This window comes from Orbilia oligospora (genome assembly GCF_000225545.1).
Source record: "Orbilia oligospora ATCC 24927 unplaced genomic scaffold scaffold00080, whole genome shotgun sequence".
NCBI classification, from domain to species: Eukaryota; Fungi; Ascomycota; class Orbiliomycetes; order Orbiliales; family Orbiliaceae; genus Orbilia; species Orbilia oligospora.
The window spans coordinates 769,649-789,678 of NW_011645637.1; the positions used below are offsets into that span (position 1 = coordinate 769,649).

At 45.6% G+C, this 20,030-nt stretch overlaps 5 protein-coding genes across 5 annotated transcripts; 2 read left to right on the top strand and 3 right to left on the bottom strand.

Annotated features, from left to right (window-relative positions):
- Window positions 1-274: 274 nt before the first annotated feature.
- On the bottom strand, window positions 275-1,751 carry AOL_s00080g217 (uncharacterized protein; the record flags this gene model as incomplete). Its single annotated transcript, XM_011124592.1, has 3 exons — window positions 275-724; window positions 888-1,379; window positions 1,464-1,751. 3 exons carry the CDS (start codon window positions 1,749-1,751, stop codon window positions 275-277), a joined length of 1,230 nt encoding a protein of 409 aa, XP_011122894.1.
- Window positions 1,752-3,987: 2,236 nt separating this feature from the next.
- On the bottom strand, window positions 3,988-6,513 carry AOL_s00080g218 (uncharacterized protein; the record flags this gene model as incomplete). The annotated part of the gene is made up of 3 exons (XM_011124593.1): window positions 3,988-5,053; window positions 5,112-5,356; window positions 6,037-6,513. The coding sequence occupies 3 exons, from the start codon at window positions 6,511-6,513 to the stop codon at window positions 3,988-3,990; spliced, it is 1,788 nt and encodes a 595-aa protein (XP_011122895.1).
- Window positions 6,514-10,557: 4,044 nt separating this feature from the next.
- On the top strand, window positions 10,558-11,322 carry AOL_s00080g219 (uncharacterized protein; the record flags this gene model as incomplete). Its single annotated transcript, XM_011124594.1, has 1 exon — window positions 10,558-11,322. The coding sequence occupies one exon, from the start codon at window positions 10,558-10,560 to the stop codon at window positions 11,320-11,322; it is 765 nt and encodes a 254-aa protein (XP_011122896.1).
- Window positions 11,323-13,032: 1,710 nt separating this feature from the next.
- Window positions 13,033-13,971, bottom strand: AOL_s00080g220 (uncharacterized protein; the record flags this gene model as incomplete). The annotated part of the gene is made up of 1 exon (XM_011124595.1): window positions 13,033-13,971. The coding sequence occupies one exon, from the start codon at window positions 13,969-13,971 to the stop codon at window positions 13,033-13,035; it is 939 nt and encodes a 312-aa protein (XP_011122897.1).
- A 2,659-nt stretch (window positions 13,972-16,630) lies between these two features.
- Window positions 16,631-19,894, top strand: AOL_s00080g221 (uncharacterized protein; the record flags this gene model as incomplete). Its single annotated transcript, XM_011124596.1, has 1 exon — window positions 16,631-19,894. The coding sequence occupies one exon, from the start codon at window positions 16,631-16,633 to the stop codon at window positions 19,892-19,894; it is 3,264 nt and encodes a 1,087-aa protein (XP_011122898.1).
- Window positions 19,895-20,030: the final 136 nt, after the last annotated feature.

The window sequence follows — 20,030 nt, forward strand, 5'->3', positions numbered from 1 at the left end:
AATTCTATGAAATAATTTAAGTTCTTAAAATTAAAATTTAGGATCATCAAACAATCATTGTCCTTAAGTACTTAAGTATCTACGCTGATATTATACACAAAAAATATCCAACCTGGCCTGGCCTGCCTTCAACCTGAAAGGTTCCGAAACTCAGAGCACTCTGTTGTATTTTCCTGAAAACAACACAAATCCCTTTCCCCAAACACCGTCTCCTGAGATTCGAAGGCTTCATCGAGGCTGCTTCAACATGCAACATACAACACCCATAGCCATATTATTTCCGCCAAACCCTCCTCCCTTCTCTTCTCCTCTTATTATAACAAGCCTCCCAGCTCGAATACTCAGCTTGATCATGCCAACTAGTCAAAAGCTCCAACTGCCTCTCGGAAATCCCTCTATTCGCCTTATGAAACATCGTCTCATAAGGATGTAAACTCGTTCCAAAATACCATTTCTCCCCAAGAACCTCCCCATGAGTACAAGTATTCACATAATCCTTCGAAGATTGAAAACTAGACATTAACACAGAAATATTATATCCAGCGTTTAACATCGTCTGCGCGGCATGTTCTTCTGCTCCTACCGCGGCCCCAAACGTGGCGAAACAGTGATTCAATACCGGCAGCAGCGTTTGTAATCCCACGCGGTCGGTGGCGTATAACATCGACTGCATCACCTTACGCTTCCCACCATCGGCGTTGCAGCGCATTGTCATTCCTACGAGCTGATGGTTTTAAAAAGGGTTTTTGGTTAGTCAACACATCCTGAATAATCTATTCAAGGTATACCGATGCATGCAGATAACAGAGGCCCGAGCGGCCGCATCTGCTAAGCTTTTCTGCAGGGGGTAATTGATACAATATGTATAAAATAAAACACACACACACCTTGTTACTTTCAGTAATCCTATCAAGATAAGCATCACTCCAGCACTCCTTGCTCCAAGTTGGTAAAAACGGTCCTCTGATCGATGCATTCATCATAATGAATCTATCGTACTTCTTCATCAATTCTCCATCATTCGCAGTTAACAATTCTGCATGGCTACCGAGATCATAACATGTGTTATTTTTATGAATAATCTTGATATTGGGAGCGGGAGGAATGCTGGAAGCAATATTTGTGGGTCCGTTGATGATGAAGATGAAGTCGGCGTATGCGTGGAGACCGTGTTTTATGAAGAATAATGCATTTTGGCGAGCATTTTTGGTTTCAAAGTAGACGTAGGTTATAAGTGCCCGCTTTTCTCCTTCGTTTTCTTCTTCTTGTCGTTGTTCTTCTAGTTCGTAGGGTATGTCGTCGTTTGTTTGGGAAGCTGCGACCTCTGTGGCATTTGCTATCGATATCGACGTCGAATTCGAATCGAACGGTAAAGAAGTCTAATTAATATAAACCATTGCATTTATTAGCACATTAGCCATCTCAGTAATTCACGAACATGAATACGTAAAAGGCCAACTAACCTCAAATCCTGCCGTTCTACTCTCCATATTATAAACTGCAACGCTCCCGCCCAAATGAAACCCACATGCAAAGACGAAAGCAACTGCCAATCCGACCCCTAAAATCGGCCCGACCGTCCTTAAGGCCCTCCTCAAAAAGCCACTTCGGGTCGCCGATCCCGAAAATAACCCTTTTTCGAATTTCAACTCGCTATCGGGACTTTGTACGAATCCATCGTCTGAAACACTCGATGTTTCTGAGATAATTGAATATCCTCGTGTTGTTTTAAGAAAAGGAACGCTCGACATTTTTGAAAATATAATAAATTAAGAAAGCGATCAGGAATCAAAAAGAGAGTAGAATAATCCTGGACTTCGAGGATTTCTGTGGCGCAGGAGACAAGAACTTCTAGTGAACCTGTCTACTCCTCCCGTATACGTATGAAAGAGTGTAAGAAAGCAAAATTGACAATGAAATAAACGAGCGTATGCTGTTGAGCTTCCAGCCAAACTATTTTTTAAATGAAAGAAAACACTCCGAAGACATTCAGAGGATAGATGGATAGACAGCCAGCTGCTTTTATCTTCCCACAAAGAAATACCTCCTTGGTTTATCAGTATATCCGTCCCACCAATATTCGTTGCTCTACAATAATAAGCCTCCCAAGCTTCGCCTCGTCGCGGATCATGCAACAATGAAATGCACCTGCAGAGCTTATTTGACTGCGTTTGCAAGGTCAGCAAATGCTTGTTTTTCTTGGAGAGGGGTAAATTTAGTGTGGAAGAGTATTTAACGAAAGGCTCTACCACTGCTGCAAGTAATCTTATAATAAAAAGATATTAAAAGGTTATAAAAAGAAGTACTTGGTGTATCAAAGACCTGGTCGAAGGCGCGGAGCTATAATTCAAAGCGGACTCAGGATTTTATAAATTCTTGTATGTCGACATTCAATCGACCACACCTGGATGGATGCGCCGTATACCCGATTGCAACCTTCAGAACAACGAGACAATGACACAACCCCAAAAATCACACCTATAGCTACAGCCCCCAAGATTCCATTTGCTCCAGGTCGGGAAAATCTAATGATATCGATATTAAAAATTGTATTTTCATTTCCTCTTAGAAATCAACATCTTCGCTTCATGAATTCGTAGATAACGCATAGGGGTTACCCAAATTAGGTCCAAAAGTCGATTTTTCGATAACGATTCAACAAATTCAGACGTATGCAGCTTATCCGAGTCTCATAATCTCAAACCAGGTTTTCATATGGTGTTGCGAATGCACAGCCTCCTTCGAATTCACGATAAGATTCAAAAAGCCTGTGCATCTGCATGTATGCATGATTAGATGTTGATCTTATTACTATCAGCCAGGAAGAAGTTAGAGCGTTTCTACTTCTCCTTTTAAGTCTGATTTTGAAAAGCGCACCATGCATGTAAGTACAGCGGGCTTTTTGGAGTGTTGTATGTGTGATTTCTCTCCTTCGATCCTTATCTATTTTAAGTTAGTGTAACTCCAACTTGCTCCCATTCTGGGCCGTCGCTTAAGTTTCGTCGCTGCAAAGCTTGTTTGTCGACCTTTCGATTCTGTTATCAGTAGGGGCCCAAATTTCGATCAATTGGTAGCTTAGATATAGACGCATGTATGACAACGAGGGGCTCTGCGTTATATTGACGCAGTTGTTAAGACTTCCTTAAGAATGAGATTCGAGAAAGAAGGAGTTTTCTACATGCAATTTTTTTAAATTTTCAATAGGTATTCTATCGATATCATTTATGGGACGGGTATCTAACGTCATACCGTTTTATTTGAGACCCCTGATGGTTATTAACTTGTTCAAGGAAGATGCCAGGCTTTAAAGTTCTTGGCTGGCGCTGGCTGTCATTGTTGCAATATTGAGAGCCTCAACCCACACATGTACACGCCATTGCCAGTTGGCCATGCTACACTGCAGGGTTGCACCCGAGAGAAATTCCCTTTATAGTTATCGACCAGTCTTTGATATAACAAAGTACAATTCCTAGCTGCTGCTGTGGATGGAAAGGCTGTCTCGATCTAGCTATATAACAAAATTCACATGCACCTAGGTGGAAGATTTACAGGGTTTGGTTCGGTGCCCGATTGTCCATTCGAATTACGCTATGGAATTTATATATTTGGGACAGTGGTATGATAATCAAGAGAAATAAAATTGGAATTAGCCTGGAGTAAAGGTACCAAATCGGTATCATTTATAATCGTAGAAGTGCAAATAAATAAGAATGCCTCGATATTGACAAACAAAAGAAAAAAGAGTCTCAGAAAAACCATAAATTTCAAAGCCCATAGAGATATGCGCACACAAACCCCATCCCATGCCTTCCATATACCTTACGTTTACCCTCCACAAAACCATGTAGCCCGTAGTGGAAGATAGTATGAAAAGCGAGAAGAAGAAAATACAAAAAAAAGGGAGGTAGAGGTTAACAGGAGGAAATAAATGCATAGAATCAAGAGGAAGGAGAACAAGGGTTAAGTCATTGACCGCTTTCCAGCATCCTAAGCCTGAGCGCTGACCACCCCCCCGCCATCCACATTCCTCTTCCTCCTACCGATTAACGTGGCGTTGTCCAAACTCAACTCGAATCCTGCCTTCTTCCTTCCTCTATTCTGATGTTGTTGGGACTGTGGCACTTTTGCGGGTTGTGGTTTCTTCTGAGCAGCCGCGCCGATACTAGCATTTCTCAGATCCCTCTCCATTCCCTCCATTTCATCTGCAGGTGGTGCAACGACTGCTCCATGGTTTTCATCATACTCGTCTTCTTCTTCTTCGTTGAGAGCCATACTCGACGCCAGATTCGAGAACCCTCCTTTATGCTTCTTCCTCTGTTTCGTCTCTTCTTCCATCCTATGTACTGCATAACCAACATCAAAGACCTCCCTCAGTGCTAAATGACCCGGTGATCTGAAATCTGAGCGCTTTCCATTCCTTTCTGCACTCTGCGCTCCAGGGGTGTATTCGTCCAGCACCATCGGTGAGCCATCTTTATAGTATCCTGATCTACTAATGGCTGGTGTCGCAAGTGGTGGAGCATCGGCAGCCGGATATGTTTCCTCATCCGTGCCTTTAATCCACGGATGCTCCATGAACTGCTCTATTGTATACCTCTTATCCGGATCAACTGTTAATAGATGCGAAACTAAATCCTGCGCGGATTTTGAGATATCGTCCCACCAAGGCGACAGAAATGTATACTGTCCCCTGGCAACTTTCTCAGTAAGAACGCTGATACTCTCATCGTAAAACGGTGGGAAACCGCAGAGAAGAGTATATAGGACGCAGCCAAGTGCCCACATGTCGACAGACTTGGAGTATCGCTCATCTTTGACGATTTCAGGAGCAGTGTAACCGACAGTGCCGCAAGGAGTCATAGTGACGGAGTCCCAAACAACTTTGGATAAGCCGAAGTCGGCGATTTTGATACGGCCAATCCCACCGGCGCCAACGCCAGGAATGAAATCGCCCTCATCGGCTTTGTCTTCGTCATTAGGGTTCTTAGGTTTCGGATTCTTGGTAGGGACGAAAGGAATAGGCTCGAAAAGGAGGTTCTCGGGCTTAATGTCGCTGTTTTGCCTTTGTGTTAGTTTCTGATGATAAATTCACATTTGCTTAGCTCTCTTACCGATGGACGACGCCTTTCTCCTCGTGGAGATACTTCAGCGCCTCAGCGACTTGTGTGATGACATGTCGACTAAGTTTTTCCGAGAAATACGTGAGTCTAACAATCTGGTGGAAAAGCTCCCCGCCCGGGCATAACTCCAGAATGATGTAGTAGTATTGTTTTGACTCCGAGAACGATATTAACTTGACGATATTTGGGTGATTCAGTTGTCGCATAATCTGGACTTCTTTGAGTATATTTGCTCGCTACAATGGCCCAGTGTACCAGGTTAGCAAGAAAGGCTTTCGATGAGACATAGTTATCCGGAGGAGTGGTACAGCAATCTAGCGGCGGGGGAGACGTAGAAAACAAGACAATAAACGCCACTCCTCGTGAAATAGAGAAATTCAACAACAAAGGAAATACATGAACGAATATGCCGCACCTCAACGGTTTTTGGAATTTTCTTGAAGTCCGGATGCATGTGATTGGCGCCCTACAGTTGGCGAAAACGAAGAATGATGCTGTTATTAAAAGTCCATAAAAGTAATAGTTAACTCGAGAGCAACGAAAGAGCTCGCTCCGGTCTTCGAATCGTTGGTTATCAGTTGAGTCTTTGCCGATCGGTGGATTAGAGGAATCCTTGGAGAACATAAGGGTTGATGTCGAATAGTAGCGCAGTAGGGGCATCAGGCCGCATCAGACAGAGAGGTTCACGTATAAAAATCATATTGCATTTTGGTGTCTGCTGTTTCCTATGGCAAGGATGTGACGGGGAAAGACGTCGAAAGAAAGTTGTTGGAGCTCTCTGTACGATCTCTTCCAAGGCCCGTGTATAATAATCCGATCATGACCTCGGACGGGATATCGAATTTCGCGTAGATAGCTAGATGGTTTGATGGGCTCCAAATGATGGTGGGGGGTTACAACAGGGGGAAGATCTCACCTGACTTGAGCTGAGCTCGTACTTTCTAACAACTTTGATAGCGACCTCTCCTAGCTCTCCTGACGAGTCCTTCGCCCGATAGACATTGCTGAAGGCACCATCTCCCATCTTGGATATCAGGGTCCACCGCTCTAGCCCGGGGTATCGTGGTAATCTGCCCCTGTTCTCTCGCTCCTCGGCGACTATACGTGCAACTGCGGCGTCTCGGTCCTCGTCTTCAAGACGTTGCTTTTCTGCCTGCTTCTGGGCGGCTTGGTGTTCTGCTTGAGCTGCGAGGTTGGCCTGTGCGCCCCCAGCACCAACAGTATACTCGCCTGTCCTATCCTCATGCTGCCTCGGTTGCGCGCCAAAGGCAGGTTCAGTTACAGCATGGGCGTGTGCATGAGTACTAGCAGTTGTTGGCGGAGCAGGGCCTGGGTCTCGGGCTTGTTTGCCATGGCGAATAAAGTTCTTGAGATTCTGTACGTGTGAAGCCATGACGATGCAGTTTAGTATTTGCCTTAAAGACGACAGTATGATACGAGATGAAAAAGCAGGTTATGGGTTTGGGAGTATGGGGGGATAGTTTGGTTAGGGTGTTGTGGGAAAGTGAGCAGTTAATAAAAGAGCTATGACGTTGGGAGCACACAATAAGCCGACAATAAAAGGCGGTCCAATTGCGGAGAAAAGCTTCTAATGGAAATTAGACGTAGGTCCAAATATTTCGTGGAATGAACTCCAAGGTACAGCTTGCAGACGCTCAAGGCAAGGAAAACGAGAAGGCAGAACCAAGGAATGCCAATATAAGGGTTGAAAACGGCAGCGACGCCGGACCGATAAAGAGATGTTGCCAGAACATATCAGAGCAAGAACTAGGCCAATAAAACCCAAGACAACTAGCTTGAAAGCTTCCTAGCTCCCACCAAGTATATGCAGTGCAGTGAACAGATTGTTGTCTGCCATGTATGTAATCAGGCTTCGGCTTTAGTAGGCTCAGATGGCTGTAGCTGATGCCTCCCGTCTGCTTAGCAAGCTTAACCCGTGCATGTGGTGTATTAGGGCCTGCAAGGCAAGTGCTAAGTTCCTCAATTGTGGTGGAGGTATTTGAACATGGAAGCGGGCGTAAGACTTGGTTGGTAGTACGAATTTTTCAGTACAGAGGAAAGGATGTCGAAGGTACCCTTGGGCTTGGTCGTATGTGCAATGACGTCCTAGCGGCTATTCGGAGACCTGACCAGCCAACCAGAAAGTAGCGTCGCGACCAGGGTTTCAGGCATGGCCTTCGGTACCGTGAGGGGTCCTTCCATTCAAAGTTGATAGCACCGTAACGGTGAATTCGATGTGCTAGACAATTTCAAGCTCAATGACAACATTTCCAGCCATACTGAACTAGGGTTTGCCGCTGGTAGATTTCGATTGAAGCGAAGGTGCAGTAGGGCTGGATCAAAGTGATCAAAAACGCTTGTGAAAGGCAAGAAGAAAAAAAGCAGAAAGGAAAAGAAGAAGTGGATTCCTCAGAGCATTCCAATCCGTTTTCAGCTGCAAAATCTATGTGCCGTCCCTTCTCTTTCTTCTTCGATGCAGGGGAGAAAAAAAAGACACGAAAATAAAATAAGAAAAGTGATATGAGCGGGGCAGCGAAACAAAAGATGAGATAGGGAAAAAAAAAAATGCAGAACTACGGACAGGCCGGCATTACCCCAGCGAGCAGTGGTTTCCGTGCAGGTATGTGCTTCTGTACGCAAGAGGTAAGTATGGGAATATGTATAAACTAACCTCAATCATTGGCATCGTGAACGATGGAAGAGAAGGGAGAGAAAGACCGGAGGATTGGTTTGGTCGTTGTTTCACAAAACCCGTGCAGGACTCGTTTATCGCGTATTTGAACAAGCGGGATCGTGGGGAAACTTTGTATTCGTCGACGGGGCAGTAGAAAAGAATGGTAGCTCCCGGGAAGCTTCGGCAGGAAGTAAAGAAGGAGATGAAGAGAGAGATGGCAGCGATGCAAGGTAGCAGCCGTAGGAAGGCGGGCAACCAGTCGTATGAAACTAACTTGGACAGGTGGGGAGGAAAAAAAAAGGAGGAATATGAGGGAGGACGGATGAAGAGACGGGGGTAAGGGGAGAAGTAAGTAGTATTTCCTCCTTCTGTCTCTTGTATGTATGGATGGTCGCGACAAGTGGTATTAGGTTGGGATGGGGTGGTGGGAGATGGATGGATGGATGGAAGGACGGGCTGGATGACGCTAGTTAGGACCAGGCCAGGCGTTCATGAATATCTATCAGAATGTGGTTCAACTTGAATCTAAAGAGTACCGTTCACGGGTACTTCTCGAACGTATGTTAATAGAAGTGATGATGCTAGCGAAGAAAGCTTGATATGCGCGGGTATGACGGCGTGATGATGGAAAGTTGAGGTTGTTTTGGGCTGTTCATGGGAATCAGCTGTGGCAAAGCTAGGCCTGTCGATGATGTCAAGGCTCCGCCAATTCTTGCCCTTCGATTTGGCCAGCCAGGTTCAGGTTCAGGTTCGAGTCGGACCGGTTAGACTGGCCAGCCCAGTTCAGGTCGAGCTGGGGAAAAGTCAAGGAAACAAACGAATTCACGAACTCTCTTCTTCAAAACCACGCAAACTCAAACATGAACATGCACCACGAGATGCTCGAGATCCGAAACACGGCCGGATTACTAATATCCTTACTTCATCAGAACTCTCTATCCTTGATCTAAACTCGTCTACAAGTATAGTATCGATGGGAGCAGTCACTCACAATTTACCCTTCTTCTATCACCTCCATATCTTACGTTCGTCAACACATATGGCCCGCATGTTACATACTCTGACAGAAAGAAACTCGGTCGGATCTTGGCGGGATTTCCAAGATGAGGCTCAATGTTAGCCACGAAACTACGGAAGTCACGTTCGGAACCTGCCGGTACTGGTATCCTTAATTTGAGACTTCGCTTTAAAATGCTGTCTCGGGCCATTGTTCACTTAACCTGATTGAACTCTATTGCACCATGAACCAAGGCATAGTTGAATGACCCTTCGACTACCTATCCCTTGCATTACGTACGCTACTACACGAAATGCAGGGACAGAAACTAGTTATCATATAAACCTCAGTACTCTGCCACCCGGCCCGGGCGGAATGTCTACGTAGTAAGTACTGACTTAGCAGTTAGGGAATAATGGAAGCTAGCCCTATTGGAGGAGTAATTAAAGTTTGCAATCGATTGCAAACTCGAGCTTATAAACACCTATACCTATACACCGTAATATTCTGCGGGATGCCTTCCTGGATGTCGTGCCTTCCCGAATGTCATGCAGCGAGCGTTCCCTGGCAAGCCTTGCATTTCCGCACCTGGGCTCGAGTTTGCCGAAGCCCTGCTTTTGGAAATAGCAAGCATGCATGCAGGATTAGACCTCAACTTCGACCTCAACTGTAAATTGATTACAGGTGAACCCACACTCGTCTTGCCTGCTAAACTACGGGCAAATATAAACTAAGAACCCCAGAAATGCAAGTTGCTTCTATAAAAGAAATATAATCAATAAAGACCATTAATTGTATCAGACTATCTAATGGTCTTTTGTTGTACAATATTAAGTAAGTGGAATTAACTACCATTCGTGGATAGCGTGGTCGAAGTCTGCCGCAAAGTAAGACATTCCAACAGCACTCCCAGCTGAAATCTTGAAAATTAGATTGCTTCAAGAAGGTCGACCAATGTAACATCACCGTTTCTGATATTAGAAGTTTCGAAGTTCTCATTATTGTGGTTTTTAAAGAACACCAGATCTGATCGGTCAATTCGGTATTTTCGGAGGGGCCGATGCTGTTTTATTTTTAACATTGTTCCAGTATACCTTTCGCAATAAATAGAAAACCTAGCACTCGTCTATATTCAATACATCCCCGGTCCTAGACCGACCTCGTATATAGCCCTCGTCTAACCCCAATCTGTTCACCGCCGCTCTCACTATATAGAAATTACAAACCCTTTTAAGGAAGGAGTAGAACTAGTTAACTTAATTAAGGGATGTCCAGCCATGTTATCAGATGAATCTCCACTCGTGACCTTGAATGCGACATACCAAAACATTAGTTGAGGATCCCGACCATACATTAGAGACAAACAAATCGATTTAATCGGTTCATCACCTTCCAAATAATGGGATGGGAATACCACGTTTAGGATTCTCGACCATAATGTTTTTTTGCTGAAGACCTGGAAACTGTTAAACCCGGTACTTTGATTTTGACATTTTTGATCCAGACTTGTGGCTAAGCTGTTCTGGCTCTTCCATGCGTGCATACTAGGTATCTACCATTACATGTGCGATCAGGTGTAATATATATGGTCTATACAACTAAAAAGACCTGGTAAAACATATAAATATCCGGTATTATCCCATCATCATCACAGTGCAGGGAATACTTGGAGCCCAACATTCTACCAGCCTGCCAACTTACTCATCACTCAATCGTTCAATCCAAACCCTTTAAGAATAAATTCATTTAATAATCAATTCTCGAAAATGAAATCTATCACCCTTCTCTCCTTCCTCGCGTTCACAACCTCCACCCTTGCAGAGCCCCTCCCACCCCGCCAATCCACTTGTCCAAAAATATATGATCCGAAATGCAGCTACATCTGTGGCCAGAAACCCATCGACTTCTGGTACTGCAGCGACAAAAACATCTGGCCAGTCCCGACAGACGATAACTACTGTACCCCCTGCCCCCGAGGTACTCCAACAACTGCCCCAAAACCTCGTCAATCAACTTGCCCGAAGAAACATGATCCCAAATGTGCCTATATCTGCGGTCAGAAGTCTATAGATTTTTGGTATTGTTCTGATAAGAACGTTTGGGAGACCCCAACTGACGATAACTGGTGTACTGCCTGCCCCGGTACTCCGGTACCTCGTCCAACAACCTGCTCAAAGGTCTTCGATCCAAATTGTTCCTTCATTTGCGGCCAGAAATCTATTGATTTCTGGTACTGCTCTTCTAAAAACCTTTGGCCGATTCCATCAGACGACAACTACTGTACCCCTTGCCCACGGAGCAGGACCGCAAGAGATGTAAGAAAGCGTCTGCTAGCTCCTCGCCGTTTGGTAAATCTATCAGAGGTTGGAGCGAATGCTTGCCCGAATAATAAGGATGAAACATGCCGGTTTATTTGTGGGAAGGAAGGCGTTGACATTTTGTTCTGTTCTGAGAAGAACATTTATGAAAACTTGGTTTTGAACCCTGGTGAAAAGAAGAATGAAGAGAATTGGTGTGCCGCTTGCAAATAAGTCTAACGATCTATATGACAGGTTTATATATGGGTATAGATAGATGAGGCAACTCGAATCGGCTTTGAATTGTTGTAAAAGATTCGGAAGCTGGACGATTTTCGCAGGGGGAGAGAATGGCAAAAGAAATTAGGTCAGGGTGATTAATTTTTAAGATCGTTTTATTCCCTGCTTAGCAGGCAGGTTATAGTATCGGGGAGCCAATGTACATAGAACTCAAGTTGTTTCTGTAGAATATATCTACTTGAATATCAGTATAATAATAGAGAACTAATGTTAGCTAATCGTTCAGATACCGGTAATTCATTATTGGGAATTAAATCGACTCTAACAAGCTTCGATCCCAACCTTGAAAAAACACATGAAGCTGCCCAACAAAGGGATGCATATGCATGTACTAGACACCTAAAGTCGAAAGCTAGAGCTAGCCTACAGAACTAGTCTAGAGGCAGCGTAGCTAGATCGTCAGTGCACTCTGTTGCATTCCACCTAACCAACACATTCATCCAACCGCCTCGAGATGCGGTTTTTTTGCGAAGTCTGGTTTGCAAATTTGAGACAAGTCTCATCCTATAGTATAAGGTACTTCTATATGCACTTAAGTAAGTTAAGTAGGTATAATGCCATAATGCAGAGATAGTCTCGGAACCTCTAGAGACTAATGTAGAGAGGTGTATCTCATAGCAAATACTTAGGCAACTACTTGTCTCATAAACCAGACCCGGTAATTACCTAGTACTTAGGTAATTAACTAATTAGTAGCCGACTAGTACTCTCATATCTAATGCTATCCTAAGATCTTGTGCCGTTGACGTGTTTAGATCGGTTTCGTTAACGCGTTGGTTAATTCAGACACTTTATATAAACTGCTTTTCATAACCCATTGTCAGAAGTTGAGCCTACTTTGCTAAACCCTTTTAATTTTTTTAAGGTTAATATTCTTAATCTACGGAACCCTAGATTACGTACCGAGCGCTACTAAAAGGTTTAAGTATACGGGTCACTTTTGTCATGAAACCCGCCGCGTAGTGCGTCAACAAGGCCTGGATAATTTGCGGAGACTCTTCGAATTCTTGATTGCTGTTTATCGTGGGTTCTTCCGGTTATGATTTGGCCCCAAGATTTACAACCTTATCAAGTAAATTATACAGAAGTTTGCTGCTTCTATAATCCTCATAGTATTGGAGAACTTCCCAAGTCACTATCCTCGAACACCATTTCCGTTGTCAGCAGAAACATTCGTTATTTATTTCCTATAAATGAATGCACATACAATCATAAGTACGCTATAATATGCAAGTACTATTCTATTCTATTCTTCTTTTCTTTTTTCTTTTAAATGTTGCCTTAGAATGGCATGGGTAGATTACGTGCCAATAGATTTTTGAACTAGTTATAAACTAGCTTATATATAGGCTAGTAGTTAGACTAAAAATGAAACCAATTTAACTAATGAGAATTTTTAATTTTTAATTTTTAATTTATGAGATTTTATTTATATACAAGAGATACTTGTATATACATAAATTATGAACTTGTATACGCTTTTTACCGAGTTGGCCCGCCATACCCCTTCCCCAATCATGGCGTATGCATATATGACGTCTTCTTATACTTAAAAATCAGATATTTTAGCAAGGTTCTCTAGATCTATAGATACACGATTAATCGCTAACTTCAATCCAATTGCTTACTCATTTAGGGAGTGCTCTAGTCTTTATCGAAAGAGGGAAGCCGAAGCAAAAGTTCCTTCGCATATGCGGCTGCTGTGATGGATGCGTAGCCCTGCCAATTGTCATCCTTGCACCCATCCGCGTAGGATGAGATCCCTCGAATAACCAAACATGGGAAGTCGTTCATCAATCCAAAAGCTTCCATCTCTACGCAGCACGCTCCCAGCTGATCACCAAGTTTGTCCCGTTGTTCTCTATTGTTTATGACCTGATTTCCAGAAGCGATGATGCCGTAATGTATTCTCGGATCCGGTGTTTCTGGTCTTTGTTGTTCTCTACATTCTGTGCAAACCGGATCATGCCGTAAGATCGAATCTTGCCTGTAGAGAGGGTCGTTTTCCCGGCCTTGATACTTCCAAATCTCGTCATGACCGCTGCTTTCTCCTCCCAGGTGTTTCACAAATGAATGTATCTTGCTCCTGCCGAGAAGCTCATCCACTTTTACAGCCCCGATTGCTCGGATTAGTCCCACAGCTGGCCGATTTAAAGAGCCCTTTATTTCAGACCCACCCTCCTCGTCCCACTTCTCGAAGTCGCTCTGGACAACCCCTGGGGAATTGCCCGTTGGCTCGCTGACTACAACATCTCCCAGCCGGACTTGATATCTGGTATTCGGGATACCACCACCGACTCCCACGGTAAGAATATATCGCACATTGCGAAAGCTGTTCATAAGGTTTGTGGCGGTAATGTTTGCAGGAAGCCCGCCAACTTCATTTGTACATGCAATAACGACATTATGTTCCCCAATTCGCCCCAGAGAGTATGAATTGCTGTCCCCTTCAGCGACGCTAAGGCCGTCATGTTCCTCATCTAGCATGATCACCGCAGCAGCGGATTCAATAGCAAGTGCGGATATCCACCCAATAGTATAGTCATCGCGGGAGAGGGCGGGTAAATCTTGGTTGGAAGCCATGTATCCGCCACGGTTATTAAATACTTAATCAGGCAAATTTGGTGAATTTTGAATCGGATTTGAAGTAGCCGCTAGAGTTGTTGAGGGGTACTACGTAGTATGTGATGGTGTTCAGGGGTGAGTTCTCCACTATTTTGGTCTGCCAGATCTTGGCGCCATTGTAGCATGGGTATGCTTTTGGGGAGCTTAGATCACGAAATGTCTACGGAATATGGGCGTGGGGAATATTCGTTTCTGTAGTCCTGTCGAAACAACAAGCTAGACCTTTGTTGTCGCGAATATGACTACCTAGTGCTCGAATAAACAGGAGAATGAAGAAGATAGGTCTTATTATAGTAGGTTAGTATCATCTCTTCACTTGTTAAGATGCCTGTACCCAATGCAGACTACCTGGCATCGAGACCCCAAGACAACAAATGTCCGTGTGCGGCTTCGCTATTCTCGATCCCTTAATTACTCGAATAAATATTTCTAGGGGCGCCGACTACGGTGATGTAAAGGCTATATAATGAATCAAAATAATTAATTTGAGGAAGTGGGTCGAGTTGCAATTGTATGAGAAGGATCTATCGAATCCTGTCTGGAGTTCTGCTCCTCGCGCAGATTTACTTAGAAAAATAGGTTCTGTGCAGCGATACAGACGACAGCTAGCGTTTCTTACATCACTAATACTAGAAATTGCCAATACGATTTCTACATCTATTTTGGGTGTTGTGTCTAGACTATAGAAAGGCCTTTGCTTCTTCCATGCCTGCCGAAAGTAGCGACTCCTCCACTGGATGACTACAAAATCGAAGCGAAGCCGTGATGTATTTATCGATCAGCAGGTCTACCAAACGTCGAGCGGATCGATCTTGTGAGCGGTAAGCCGGGGCGGTAGGGACGGGACATGTCGTGCATATACATACTTAAGTATGCAGATATTCCTTCAACGTATCGTTTAGTGGATATCGTAGCTTTGAGATACAGCCGTCTACGAAAGTGGGTATCCACCGTAATAGAATGCCACAACCAATGAATTCATAAAGTGTTGAATGGCTTGAAGGGCTTCAGAGTCAACACACCATCTTCCCGAGTCTCTTCCGTTGTAATTACTTCATCTTGTTGGAAGTAACGGTACCACGGTCTTAGCGGGAAGGAAAGAGCACGATACTATAGGGTGAGAATTTGTACGGGCGGGTAGACGGCCACTTTCGCTGCTCTATCCTACGTACCGCTGATTTTTGATGTATAGGCGGGAGCTCCGTGGTTCGGACACACTAACCTGGGTGTCTAGATCCAAAGCTCAGCAAGTAGCTGCTTGGGTCCATTTACATGTACCGTTCGGTCCCGTACGATGAAACGTCGAACTCGTCACCAGACTATGCTATGAAAAGCTACAAGGCTAAAAACTATGGCCGTCCGTAATATAGGAGCAGCAAGAGCCCCTTGTCGTTCAGCACCGCGCTGCCCGAGACAGCTCGAGTTTCTTGCCACGGAGCTGGGTCCATGCAAATCCTCTGCCATGAGGAAATGGCATTTCGTTTGCCTACACAGACGCAGCCTTACGGAGCAGGCCCATCAAAGGAAGTATAAGAGAAATAGGAAAGCTACCCGTCATCTTTGCGGACAGTTGAGAACCAATCCCTCGCAAAAGAGGCCACTAGTTCAAGCTGTGTTGGGGCTTGGCGGTGGAAAAGAGGGAGCTATGGCCAGGGCTGTGTGAATTTTTCCTGGGAACCAATCAATAGGTGTCGGGGATATACTGGTTTCCAAATTTGGTGGTGGCTGTTTTTGGTTCGTCCGATGAACGAATGGATGACGACAAATGGGCGCTGGAGTTCAAGCAAGATTGGTGAGGTCTGCAGATTCTACTGGAGGAGAGTGCTCAGAGTGGAGGCGAGACAGAACTTTGGGTTCGTCTTTTCACTCTTCCCCCCGTCTTTCCTGGAACCCGGACCTGCTTATTATGCACATGTGAACTGGGACGAGTCGAATGGAGATCGAGGTGCAAGATGATGCAGTCTCTCCTATTATTATTCAGCACTCCCTGGCGGCTTTATTCAACTCGGAAACGGGCTGGGTGGGAGAATAAAAATCAACGGCTGTTCCCATGATCTTGGAAAGTCTGGCCTCCTTTGAAAGCGAAAGGAAACCGACAGGTTTGCAGTTGACTCTTATCACTAATAACACCCTAAGCCAAATGCTTCACTTTCCTTAAGCTTCCTTTTTTCCTTCTGCGAACGTATCGACGGATCCATCTGAGGACTTTTGGCTAGAACAGCCACTAAGGCAGCATTTGGACCCAAAGCAGGCTCCACCGCATCTGCTGCAAGTACTGTACCTTCACACTTGTGCTTACAGCTCCGTTAGCGTGTTCACGAGCACCTTGGAATGCTGTGCCCTGACAGCTGCCACAGCTGATAATTCAGTACCGTTGTTTTTTTACTTATTTCTGGTCACCCCATCGGCCTTGAGCTTCCTTTTGTTCATTCCTTCCTTTAACCATCCTCCTCACTCTACTTTTAACGACAACGAACCTACCTCGAATAATATTGGTATTTACCATATTTACTAGCGTTTAATTTCTCGACTTTTTTTTTTGGATTCTTATTGCTGCCGATTTTTGATGTTGTAACGATCTTATCTATTTTTTGCGCTATCGCTCGTTTACGCCATGATGTCGACATCCCACGCTCTTTCAACTGAATACCTCGAACGCTCCCCGCTTCAACCATTTTACGCCGAATCTTCGGAAACGTCTCGCCAACTTTTTAAAGCGGCGACCACACCTTCACCACGCATCAAGCGCCGGCGCAGAGACTCACCACGATCTCGTTCTACGACTCCCCGTCCTGAAGATAGTCGTTCACAGGCCTTTGAGTCTCCGAATGAGAACCCGTTCGCTCCACGCGGCAAAAGCGCTAAAGGGAAAGAAAAAGCTGAAGTTCCGGTGGGGTTTGGATTAGGCCTTGGGATCCCAGTTTTTCCATCAAATAGCAGCTCAGTTGTTTCGTCAGAGCCACTTATCGCATGGCGATTCGCCGAAATCTCTAAACCTTCATCGGCGGTCTCACCAGCGTCGCCCTCTCCAACCGAAAGTGTTGACGGCGATTCAGCACCTGTACCACCTGGCGACGATGGATCTATATACACACTTACGCCAGGGCCTGCGTGGCCACCTCCACCGAGTACAATCGTGTCACCGGAGATAACGCCGAGGAGTTCGTTAGATCTTGGAGATACGTTGGGAGGAATGGTGCATAGACGTGGACGGGACTCAAATGACAGTATTGACTTTGAGAATATGCCAGTATCACCACTTACGCCTGCGATCACACAGCTACTAGACGAAATCTCAACAATGGAACGGCCGCCTAGTGCTGGGGTTCCGAAAAATGTGACAACAGTTCAGGCGTGGGTTATGGACATGCCTGGTGGTAATCAGGCACTGCCAGGTGCTGCTCTGGTGGGAAAGAGGGAAGTGGGAGAGGGCAGACTAAGGGTTAGAAAGATGAGGAGTTGGAGGAATTTAAGAGCCTTGGGAAACCGGACGTCGCAGTTTGAGGTCGCGAGGCAGTCAGCAGTTATTGATAGTGATCTGCCTTCGCCGCCGATTACACCACCGGGCCAAATGGAGAAAGAGCAGGACACTGGAGTAGAGTATGCTGGAACTACGCCGAGGTCAATGATGCCTGAGTCACCAATAGAGCACCCGTTTTACGATGATTACGAAGATATAATTGAGGCTCATTTGAGCCCACGAGAAGAAGAAGCCCCAAAAGAGGAAGCACTACCACAGACCTTTTTGTTGGATCCCTCGCCTGAAGTTGAAAGACAGTTCCAGGACTGGCCACAAGAAACGGTGGAACAAACAGGGCAGATGAACCAAAGAGAACAAGAAGAAGAACAGGAGACGCCTAGACCGCCGCAGTTGGAAGTCCTTCAGGGTGAGGCACCGGTGTTTTTGGGAAGCCCCCCGCAGGCTGCCCCGGATTCACCAGCTACACAACTTGGAGGGTTTGAGCCCATGACACCAGACCCTAACTCTGACCTTGTCGGCGAGATCGAAGCATTATTGCGATCTTCACCATTAAGGAGGAGGGAACGCGAGGAGGCTCAAAGAAGTGAATCTTTACATAATACCCCTACTCAGGCAACCATTGGACGGGGAACGAGCGAAACTCATGATATGGATGAGACACCGCGGCCACTTCAGCGACCGACATTTGCACCAACGCAAACGCAAGAGTCATTAGCTAGTGAAGCCACGAATGATACCATCTTCTTCACGCCTACAGAAGTTCGAACGCCGGTTTTTGAGATACCAAATCCCTTGGAAGCAATGCCGCCCGTTCCTGTTGTAGAGCCCACACAAGAACCAGCGAGGCCACAAACCCCTCCACCGAAGGCAGCTCGCACGGCCTCCATCTCGTCGTCCCATTCTACCCCAACTCGGCCTCTAATTCCTACAAGAAGATCCTCACTTTCACACTCTCGTAATGTGTCTGCAGAAACTATCCCCACCAAATCATACCCTCCAACATCCTCACGCCCTGGTGCACACAGTCGTGGAAAATCTATTGACTCTAGTTCACTTTATAATGACCGAGGCAGAAATTATCCTCCACCAGCGCAGCGCCAACGAAGCAGCTCAGCAAGCGACGCAACCGAAGATGTCAATCGTGGTCGCGGTCGGAGTAGAAGTATTGGCGATGGGCCGCCACAAATCCCCGCCCGTAAGAGCTCTGTTGGGAAAACGGGGAAGCCTAGCGAGCTTATGGATAACTGGGTGCGGAAGGAGTCATTTACTACTGTGGGAAGTCATCAAAGACCGAGCCTCGGAGCTATCCTTCATAGCAACACAAACAGTGAGAGTCGAAAAGACTCAAATGAAACTGTTTCTCAGCCAGAAAGCCAGCGCTTCTCATTCTCAAATGACATAGAGATTCTCGGTGCGAATCAAAAGGCAGAGGTAATCACGACCGATATAGTTCGTAGTGGATCGGTAAAAGAAGTACTCGTCCGCACGAGCTCAAAGGGTAGCAAGAGCGGCGAACCCACAGAACCAACAGTCATCGCTTCCATCATCGCAGCGCCGAAACCAGAACAGCCAAATGCCTCAACATCTTCCCATCATGTCCCATCCTTTTCTTTCGGCGAAGGGCCGGATTTAAGTTTCGGCGAGAGCTCCGCATCCGCCGGGAAGGGTAAAGGGCGCGCGAAGGACCAAACACCTATTACTTCGCCTTTGTCCCCGGTTACTTTCCATCTTATCCCGCCTACGCCGGCAGCAGGAGATGAGGGCGCCCTGAGGGTTAAACAACTGGGTTTTCAACCTCCACCCATCCCCATATCTTTTACAGGAACGCCTACCCCACCGCCAAAATCCCCACTACGGAAGTCTACGCCTAACCCTCTCGCTGGCGTACCAGTTGTGCACAGCCACTCTGTATCGGATTCCGTTTTATCTATTCCACTTCCGCCGAGGCTGCCGTCTGTAGTTCATGAAATCAATGGACAGAGACCGTCTACAGCTCCGGAGCCTTTGATAGACTTCGAAAATACTATGCCAGCGTTGGATACCCCTAAGCGACCGAGCTTGAAGAGTAGACCAACGGGATTCAAAAAGAGCAAACTGTCACCGTGGTGGAAGCCCAAATATAACTACTTTCATGATTACGATGAATATGACCAGGGTGGATATGGCGGGTACAACCATGACTGTCCTTATGACGGAATCGATCTTGATGTCGAGAGGGGCAGACAGAGTAGAAGGGATTCTGGGGGTAAGAAAGGAAAGAAGGGGCGCAGGACTGTCAGTCTTGGGAAGGTACAATTGGAGTTTGTAGGTGTGAAGGGTTTGCGGGAGAGCTTTAGGGAGATGAAAGAAGAGAGGAAAAGGAAGAAGGGGGCGAGGGGTCACCTCGCTGAGGCGAGTTAGCCCCCCCCCCCCAAAAAAAAAAAAAGAAGGAAAAAAAGCAATAGTGAAAAGTATGGAAAAGCATCATATCGGAAAAAATGGTTAGATAAAAACTTCAGAATGTCTAGGCAGGTCTAGACAATTGATCTTAACGCGG